This window comes from Xenopus laevis, chromosome 7S, assembly GCF_017654675.1.
Source record: "Xenopus laevis strain J_2021 chromosome 7S, Xenopus_laevis_v10.1, whole genome shotgun sequence".
Taxonomy (NCBI): Eukaryota; Metazoa; Chordata; class Amphibia; order Anura; family Pipidae; genus Xenopus; species Xenopus laevis.
Genome location: NC_054384.1, coordinates 3,009,725 through 3,019,273, shown reverse-complemented (window position 1 = coordinate 3,019,273; position 9,549 = coordinate 3,009,725). Strand labels below are relative to the sequence as shown.

Genomic DNA, 9,549 nt, shown 5'->3' with positions numbered 1-9,549 from the left:
GGCTTTATAGAGAGGTGTGTGTATAATATTTAGCATTCATATTGAATTACTTATATTAGCAATAATAATAATAATCTAATGTGAATTTAGCTCTAGCCTTTCCCCTTATGGGAATACTGCAGCCCCCCAGCTCCTGAGCCAAGAGGGGAATTAGTCTCCTGTCTGATGACTGAGACTATTAATGGGCTGAGAGAAGGGAGGGCACCAAACAGCCAAATTTGTTTGCTGGTGGATCAAGGCTACCCCCGCCTCAGCCTCAACTTTTCTTTATCTTAATTCCGACTTGAAAAGATATAATTATCTGGTTTGAACAGAAATCCCTGTGCAGAGTGAGGAGGTGCAGCCTGAGATAGGACTTTAGTAATGAACCAGAGCTGCCCAAAAACACAAAGGCCACTCACCTCATTAGCATGAAACCTTTTCTTCCAGCCTTTGTCCAGCCCTTTCACCCCCTATAATCCCTGACATTTTCAAAGCTCAGTTTGTAATAAAGCTTTTAGGTTGTTTTTTTCCCCCCTCAAAGCCTCTGTGAAGATCTTACTCCAGTTCTATGGGATGGAGCTCTCACAAAAATACAGAAATACCTTAAATACAACCTTAAAAAAAAAATCTTCTTCCTGCAGAACAAATCGTTTTATCAAGATTGGAAAGAAAAATGCCAAAAATCTGAAACTAAATGTCCTATATTTGTATTTTATTGAGCTCAATGATTTTGTTTTCCTACTAAAGTTCAATTGCGCCTTTCATTGCGCACAATGTGAAGAATGGACGTGAAATTAAACTCAAGTCAAACCAGAATTTTGCTGGAAAACTGTGCGCAAAAATCTTTCCCACAATGAATCCAATCAGATCCGCACGTGTGTGACAAACACAGACGCCCACTAAAGACCCCACTATATTGTCGCTCGCTCTGTAGCAATAAAATTGGCCCCAAATTATGTCCAAGCAGCCCCCCTGCATTTTTGGATTAAGAGATTAAAAGAAGACAACTGGGCACTGCTTCTCCCTCTTCATATTTCTGGTATGATAATTGCCTAAACTCATTTGCACTTTCACAAAAGCCCCTGGGATCCTTTGTAGCCTGAACACAGCAAACGAGTTTTTTTTTGGGTATAAAACTGATTAATGCAGTCTATCAGGATAAGGAGCAAATGAACCGTGCCCAAACACAACTGGAGGGATCAGAAAACAAGCCCCTACTTTAGCAGTCCTGCTTCCAACTTTCCCTTTTATGTGAGACCCTCAATTAGGTATTTTATTCCCCCTGCACTTGTATGTGAAACCCAGGACAGGTGGGCAGTATGGGGTATCCCAGGGCAAAGCCACAAATGAATAGTATAGTTTGATCAAAGCCACAGTAAAAGTTTAAAAAAAGAAATTAAATTAAAACAAAGGTTTGCCGATGGCGCGTTATTCGCGCAATATTTTCTTTCATCTCCTGCGCAATCGATATCCCCAGGCTTCAGTCTGGAATGGGGTTTGTTCAATGGGAGAGGCCAGCACTAAATTAGTCCGAATTTTGGATAAATCTTTATTGACAAAATATTGACACATACTTCTTGGAAGTATATAGTGAGTTAGAATTCTAACAAATGAACACAAACACAAAAATATGTACAATCTGGTGGAGAAGACACTGGGGAAACATTAGGATGTTGTTGTCCATATTTAATAGAGTTTTTACTATTGTGGAAAATAAAAATCTCAGTGCTTCCGAATTGCTGCCAAAAGTGATCAGTTCTACAAAATGATCCATGAAACTGTCATTTTTGGAGACTCCTTGTGCCAAGTCTGTGGGTTTAATTAAAGCACCAGACACCGTGGGAAATGCTTCAGGTCCAAGTCCACACAAACACTCCCCTCTGATTATTTCTGCAGCATTCAAAATATTTTTTTTTTTACTGATTTCTGTACGATCAATAAAATTCCAGAATATTTTGGAAAGATGTCTTTAAAAAAAATCGCATTCCTGACCCCCTATATTATCGCACCAAAACTCAGTGCGACTCTCGTGTAAAGATTTATTTCAGCTACTGCTGCTGCAGAACATCTTGGCCAACTAGGGTTTCAGTCGTCATATTGCACTCTCCATGACGTCAGGAATCTGTAGGGTGACGCAAGAGGTGCTGCAGTGACCAAAGCCTTTCATTGGCTCTGGGATGGGGGGCGTTGGTTAGAAGTGAAACTATTTCTCTTAAATTATAAAGTTACCTGTTTTATTGGGGAGGGGTAGTTAGAACATCGTGTAAACCCATTTGTCATGCAATTCAAGTTTTGGGAAATAATTTATTTAAAAAAACAAAAACAGGATTTTTATATATTTGTTGGGGGGAGAAATGTTGGAAGTGCAAAAGAAACGAGTTGTCCTTATTCACTGAATCCCTGGGGATGACCTTGACCCCTGCTGGTTGACCTCGAAGCCCAGGCCACTTTGGGGTCGCCCATCTCTCTCTCTCTCCTCTGTGAGTTCTGCTTCTGAGCCCAGTCCAGTCTGACTCCCTTGGAGCTCAAACCCTTTTATTTGTTTTCTCGTTTGAAAGTTCATTAAAAAGCAAAAAGAATGTGGAAGTCCCAAGTGGTCGTTGTTAATCGTCCGATGTGACATCGATCTCCTCGGGGCTCCCTTGTTTGGTGGCGATCCTCCATCTGTTGATGTGATGAGCCCCTTTTTTCTTCTGCGAACAATCCGACCCCTCTTCCTCCAGTTTCTGACGTTTGAACTTTGTCCTTCTGTTCTGAAACCAAACTTTTACCTGAAGGAGGGGAACAGAAAAAAGGCAGGACAATTCAATTATTCAATTGTTAAAATAACCCTTTATTTACCCTAAACTCTGCTGGATTAAAGGCAAACTAGAGGGACTTTTTTTAGACAGATAATTCCTTCTATGTCAGGGCCTGCACTGCAATGTAAACATCATCATCAACATAAAAACATCCCCCCAAAATGATACTGTTACCCCTTCTAAAAGCTGCCCAGTAGCCTTACTTTATAAGCAGCCAGTAGCAGCTTCCATGAAGGAATATTATTTCCCCCAAATAAAGTTGTTTGGTATTTAAATATCCTAATTATAACAGATCCTAAATGGATTCTAACAATTTCGATGTAATGGATAGTTGCCCTTTAATTTCTGCATTAATTTATAGATTTTCGTTCTCCCTAACATAACCCTCCCAACCATGAAAATGATCCCCCCCCCAAAATAAATAAAATAAATCTGTAGCTGCCAGATAAGAATTCCCAAACTCAACCAATAACTGGAGGGCTGCACCCCTGTGCGCTCTCGTTTTACTATAACTCCCCACACACCTCTATGTAATACTTTATTTACTAGACATGACGTGTGTTTTATTATTTACGAATATACGATTTTTTCTAATTCTTTACAAAAGAATATTAACCCATTGGCTGCTGGAGCCTCCTCCTGAGCCATAACAATAATTAAATAGAATAATAAAAGAATAATAAATAACAGAAAAATAAAAGAGAAATGGGGATTTTTCTGTTCTTTGCAAAAACCTCTGCCTCAAACATACATTTATTCTTTTAAAATACCTGACTTTCTTCCCATAGACTTTTTCCACCTAAAACACCAAATTTCGATTTTCTTTCAACACCATATAAATATATATAATTACAGTCGCATTCTGCCTAATCAGTCGCTTTGCCTCTACAAATCGCACAATCCGCAAACCAGTCGCCTGCAAATCGTACAGACAAATATCTACATTCATATAAATCTATATATCAGCAGAATAAAATAATTTTGGGGATTCGAATAATTGATGAAATACAATTTCGACAGATCGAACAGACGATTTAAAGGTCTGCGCCTGCAGCTGTCAGATAAAGTCAAACTGCCGACTTTGGGGAATAGAAGGTTTTTTTTTTTTTTTAATCGCCTTGATTTCTAGGAAATTTGGGAGTGGGGTTGGGGGGGTGTTAAGCGCATTACTGGGTATTACTCTGAATTTATATTCCCCTCTATCAATTGGAACAAGGGGGAGTTTAATTTGCTTTTGGTTTGCTAATTGCACAGGGGGGGGGGGAGGTTCACTTCTCTGTGTTGATCTGTAAAAAAAAATAGTTCTTTGGACAAAAGACCCCCAAGTAAATGAGAATCAAAGACCCCCTTAAATACCGCTTTCCAATTGCCACAAGCCTGACCGACCCCTTTTAGTCCCCCAACTTCAGAAAACAGCCCCATTGTATTGTTTGCTCTTTCCAAATCACAGAATTTCAGGACCTTCTCTATCCCAAAATATAAAAGTGTTACAACTTAATCCTCACAGGCCTGACACTGGGGGGCTTGAACTCTATGTGTCACCCCCTTATCCTTTATTTAAATGTATCACCTCTTGTCTATAGAGAATAATGATAATAATAATAATTATTATTATTATTATTATTATTATTATTATTATTATTGTCTCCGACCCCAATACACGTTTATCAACTGGAGGGGGATTCATATCAATCAGGCAGAGCCCCTCAAAAAGGAAAATCGATTTGTAACAAGTAAATTCATTGATTGAAACCATTTGCTTCTAAATTCTAATTGATTTATATATAAAATAAATAAATTCTAATTCATTTATATATATAAAACAAATAAATAAATAAATTCTAATTGATTTTTCAAATTCTAATGGGGGGGGGGTTCAAATACGAAACGATTATAAACCACAAACTTTCATTGAATTTCAATGAAATCACATTCAGACATTGCAACGAAATAAACCGGATATATCATTTCCGATTTTATTCTCTAGGCGAAATTTTTCTGCCGGTTTTTAAGAAAATCCCAGAATGATTTTGGCTCATAAAGTAATTAGATGATCGTACAAGATCGAACGGTTGTTGTATTGGCTGGAAACACAATGTTGGATACAATGTAAACACAATTACACCCACATCAGCCATTTATTACACAAGGAAACAGCACATAATAAATTACTGATTAACCATGAGTGTAAATACTGATTAAGGGTATCGAGAAATATTTTGTCGGGGAAGGTGTGAAATATGTCACTTTGCCACAGTCGTTTAGCTGCTGACGCAGAGCAGGGCTACAAGGCAAGCGAATTGGCTTCAAGTGAGTTTTTGGAATAGTGTTGCCTTTAGATTGGATCTTGGGGTCAATCGTTACAGATTAATTGTATTTATAACTATTATAAATTCTGTCAAATGTTGCAATTATTATGTAGCACCTGTAGGAAGAGGAATTCGTTGCTCTGCGCAGAGTTGCGACAATACGCGGTGCAATTGCGTCTTTGCGCGCCTGTTAGGCCAAACATTATGGATCAGGTAGAGGGTTTGAGCGGTCGGATCGCTGGCAGAGTCTGGGTCACTTTATGATTATAGGCGACTCCCACACCCCACTCGTGCTTACCTGGGTCTCGGTGAGGCTGAGCGTGTGCGCCAACTGTTTCCTTTCTGCGCCCACAACATAGTGGTTTTTCTCAAAGGCGTGTTCCAGGCGCAGTAACTGAGAGGGGGAGAAAGCGGTGCGGATCCGTTTGGGTTTTCGGGCCAGTGCGTTGTGGAGAAGGAAACTCTCAGCACTCGGGTCGTTCCCTGGGGGGTCACAGCATGAGCACATCCATTAGTTACTTTACAAGTGGCCCAATTCCTCTCCAAAAAAAAACTAACCCTGGCAGCTCCTGGTAAACAAAATCTGAAAACTGCCCCTACACTTTCTTTCCCCAAACACTACAGGCTGCAAATATGCCCTTGTACAAAAACATACCCCCCACTGGGGCAAATCCTCAGCACAGAGTCAGTCTCCTTAATTCTGCCCAATTCTCCAACAACAAACATGGGCACCAACAACATCTTCATCCCTTTGCGCATTGCCCCAGTTACTAACTACTCCTCACTCTTTCATTTCGGGGTTCAGGCCCTTTACTCTGCCTGTCCTATTAACTAACTACCCCTCATTGTTTCATTTCTGGGTAGAACCCCCTTAATAACCCCTGGGTACAAAGTCTCCCCTCTAAGAACAGAAAATAACAAACAGTCCCAACCCATACAATAAACACACATATTATATTATTATTATTTAATGATATTATTATTTTTTAATAATATTAATTATTATATTCTTAAGGACACAGCGAATTAACACATTATCCCCTGGCACCTATTGAGTTTCTAAACACACTAAATACCCTGTTTGTAAAATATACCCCAGGAATTGATATATTTATACTAAATACCCCGGTGTTTGCCTTATTTATACCCTATATTTTATAAATACAAATATATATATATATTCAAGTCCTGCATTGGTCTCTGCCATGTAAATAAGACAGTAAAGGACAGAGAGTAAAGGCAGAGATATATGTGTGAGGTTGTGAATGTAGGAGTCAGTTAAATATAATGTGAGAAAGGCAAATATTTATTATTTTAGCGCAAGTGGAGTCACTATATGGGGACAGGGAATATCACAGCGCAACACTGATTACAATATATAAACATATTTATGTACATGTGTGTGTGTGTATATGTATATATATATGTGTGTGTGTGTCTGTGTGTGTATATATTAATATATATATATATATATAAAGGCAAATAATGAAGTAGTAGGATGTGTAACAGACTCTGATAATAGAGAATTCGGTAGAAAATGTGCAGCAGATGCGCCACAGGTGCAATAGCAAAACCACGAGCTGATCCCTCAAACTTCTAATCAAGTAATTAGTTAATGAAATAAAGATGTTCATTAAAGGAGGACACGAGTTCGTTGCTGGTAATGGAACTTACAGAGACGCTGATTCAGCCCTCACCTCCCCAAAAAAAAATTAGGATTTGATTTGTGTGTTTGATATTCTAAAACTACTTCTAATAAAATGCTGATTATATTTTTGGGGGGAAATGAATCGATTTTTCGGTGGAAAAGATGAAATATTCGAGCTGAATTGCAGCGGCCTTGGCTGTAGTGGGTGCTGTTATTACTGGGTGCTACTTTTACTGGGTGCTGCTTTTACTGGGTGCTACTATTAATGGGTGCTACTATTACTGGATGCTGTTACTACATGGCACTACTATTACTGGGTGCTACTATTAATGGGTGCTACTATTACTGGATGCTGTTACTACATGGTACTACTATTACTGGGTGCTGTTATTACTTGGTACTACTATGAATGGGTGCTACTGGGCGCAAGCAGCCTGGGAGCTGCCACAACGTTCTTCCCATTACAGTCTGTCTCCTCCAACCTTCCCCAAAAATGTCTGCGGCTGAACTTTATTCCCCCTTCCAAACCCAACCTGAGCTAAGACATCCAGTATTGGGGTCCCCAGTTCTTTATTTCATTCAATTATTTATCCAATAAAAACAGCCACAGATCAGTCTCATTAAAACAGCAAAAAAAAATCTGTTTATTTGACAAATGTGTTGTCAGCGCCTCTTTCTCATTAACTGACAGTTGCCTTTCAGGTGGCACCCAATTTATTCCTCTAATATTCTCCCAAGGATAAAAGCTCCAGTCACTGGGAAATTCGGGGAGGGGGGCAGTTATTTAAAATGTCATTTAGCAGCTCCTACAATTACTGATCGGCCGACTTCAAACACAAAGTGGCAGTTGGAAATATATCATCAATATATCGCTGCTCTATGTGCGAGCGCAAAGTTTAGCTCCTGACATTCCCTGTGCGCTCTCAAAAGGCGCAAACCATAACCCAGGAAATAAACTGAATTATATTATTTTTTAAAAAGGGTTTGTTTTTTTTCTTCAAACTTTAAATTTAAAAATGTAAATTTCCAGAAAGGGACATTTTATTTCCCCCTTTTTTGCTGGTGTTAAAATATATTTTTTTTCTTTTTAAAAGTAAGAAAAGCAGATTTCACTTTAAACTTCCCAAATTACAATTCAATTTCCAACTGGGAATCTCAGGGGCCTCGTCCCAACACCAAAATTGAGGCCGAAATCTGTAATTGCGGTTTTGTGAGAGAAAGGAATTTAAAGGCGATCGGTCGCGGCCGCTTTCTCTGTGCGATTTATTAAAACGTGTTTCTCGTCGCATGAAAAATAAACAAATGGGGAAGATCTTTTAATAGATCTCGTAGGCCGGAATGTCGATTCCGTTCGCTTTTGTAAAGGGAAGTGAAAATGGGAAATCGAATTAAAGGGGAAGCAAAGGCAGAGATATTTTTTGATATTCTTTGCGTTTTGTCGTTGACAGATCAGCTCATGAGCGGCTTTAGCTGCATTTAATCTGCTTCATCACCTTGTTTATCTTATGATCAAAGCCCCCTGGAATAAACAATGAGATGTGGGAGTAGTTGGCCGACCCCGACCCTGGTGTCAGTGCAACATGGGGCTGATTTTGGGAGGTGCAGCTCTCAATCTGTTGCACTGACTCAGGTACAAGATATTTTACCCCCAACTCCCCCCACTATGTCTCTGGTTTGATTGACAGACAATAAACTGACAGTTGGAAGTTGTGAGAAAGGGAGGTTGCTCCTCTTACCTTGGAATCGGTGTCCCAGGTATCGGTACCGGTGTATTAACCAGGGGTAGAAGGTTGAGGGGTCGCGTTGCTGAGATGAAAAGAGGGGGTGCGGTGAGTGAGGGGTCGGCAGGGGGTGCAGGGCGTGGGGTGGGGGCACTGGGTGCACAGGGACAGAAGGGTTGGGCGGGTGAGAAATGGCTTCAGCAAAGACCAAGTCCTGGTTGGAGTAGACGCCTCTGGCCGTGGGGGAGAAGCCGTTGATAAAGGGGTTCAGGGGCGCAGAGTTGGAATAACTGAGGGCGGCGGGTCGGATGGGGTCGTCGGAGCGAGAGATCGGCGAGTCTTTAGCCACCAACGATTCGATGGTAAAACACCTTTTTGGGGTGGGTTGGAACATGTTGCCCCCGAACCCCGACCCCCTTGAGTGTCAGCCAGAAGCAGAGGGGTCGGGGAGGAGAAGGGCCCAGAGAGACCGAAAGAAATAGAAGAACAAACAGCAAAAGCTCCAGCTGATCTCCCCGCGCCCCAACCACAAGAATCCTCGGCCGACCGCACTGATTTGTATCTCTTCGCCTCTAACTCGGCCGATTCTTCCTCTCGTCGCCCCGACACAGCGCGACCGAGTCCAAAGACGATCCCTGGATGTTCCTTCAACTTCTGCTAAAGATCCGCCAGTGACTGCGAGTGATTCGTGCGACGCCCACGCTCCCCGCTCCCTGCGCAGCCGCCGCCAATTCTCATTGGATCCGAGCGGAGAGGGGGCGGCTCCTCGCGCGTCACAGCGGCAAAGCCCGGAGTGAGGAATCCAGTCGGGAAGGGGAAGCAAAGTGAGGGCGGGGCTAACTATAGGCAGGATTAGAATAATTAGCGCTATTAATTACAGCAATAACACTGAACTACAACCCTCAGCTTCTCTCTCTCTCTCTCATGTCACCTGTAACCAAAGTTTCTCATAATCTTACCCCTCCCCCCAGGACGCCCATGGCTCGCCCACAGAGCTAGCAATCGACAGTGACATAATTTCTCATGGAAAAAACCGACAAGATGAAGTTCTGTCCCATTGATATATCTGGCGATCTGCCACACACGAT

The 9,549-nt window shown here is 41.2% G+C and overlaps 1 protein-coding gene across 2 annotated transcripts; it reads right to left on the bottom strand.

Moving 5' to 3' along the window:
• Window positions 1-1,517: 1,517 nt before the first annotated feature.
• Window positions 1,518-9,155, bottom strand: emx2.S (empty spiracles homeobox 2 S homeolog). Of its 2 annotated transcripts, XM_018227246.2 has the most exons (3): window positions 8,477-9,148; window positions 5,391-5,575; window positions 1,518-2,753 (listed from the first exon to the last, which is right to left on the bottom strand). In XM_018227246.2, the coding sequence occupies exons 1-3, from the start codon at window positions 8,853-8,855 to the stop codon at window positions 2,586-2,588; spliced, it is 732 nt and encodes a 243-aa protein (XP_018082735.1). In that variant the 5' UTR covers window positions 8,856-9,148; the 3' UTR covers window positions 1,518-2,585. The 2 variants fall into 2 exon arrangements, with proteins under 2 accessions (XP_018082735.1, XP_018082736.1); XM_018227247.2 differs by lacking the exon at window positions 5,391-5,575 and having other exon boundaries at window positions 8,477-9,155.
• Between the last annotated feature and the right edge of the window lie 394 nt (window positions 9,156-9,549).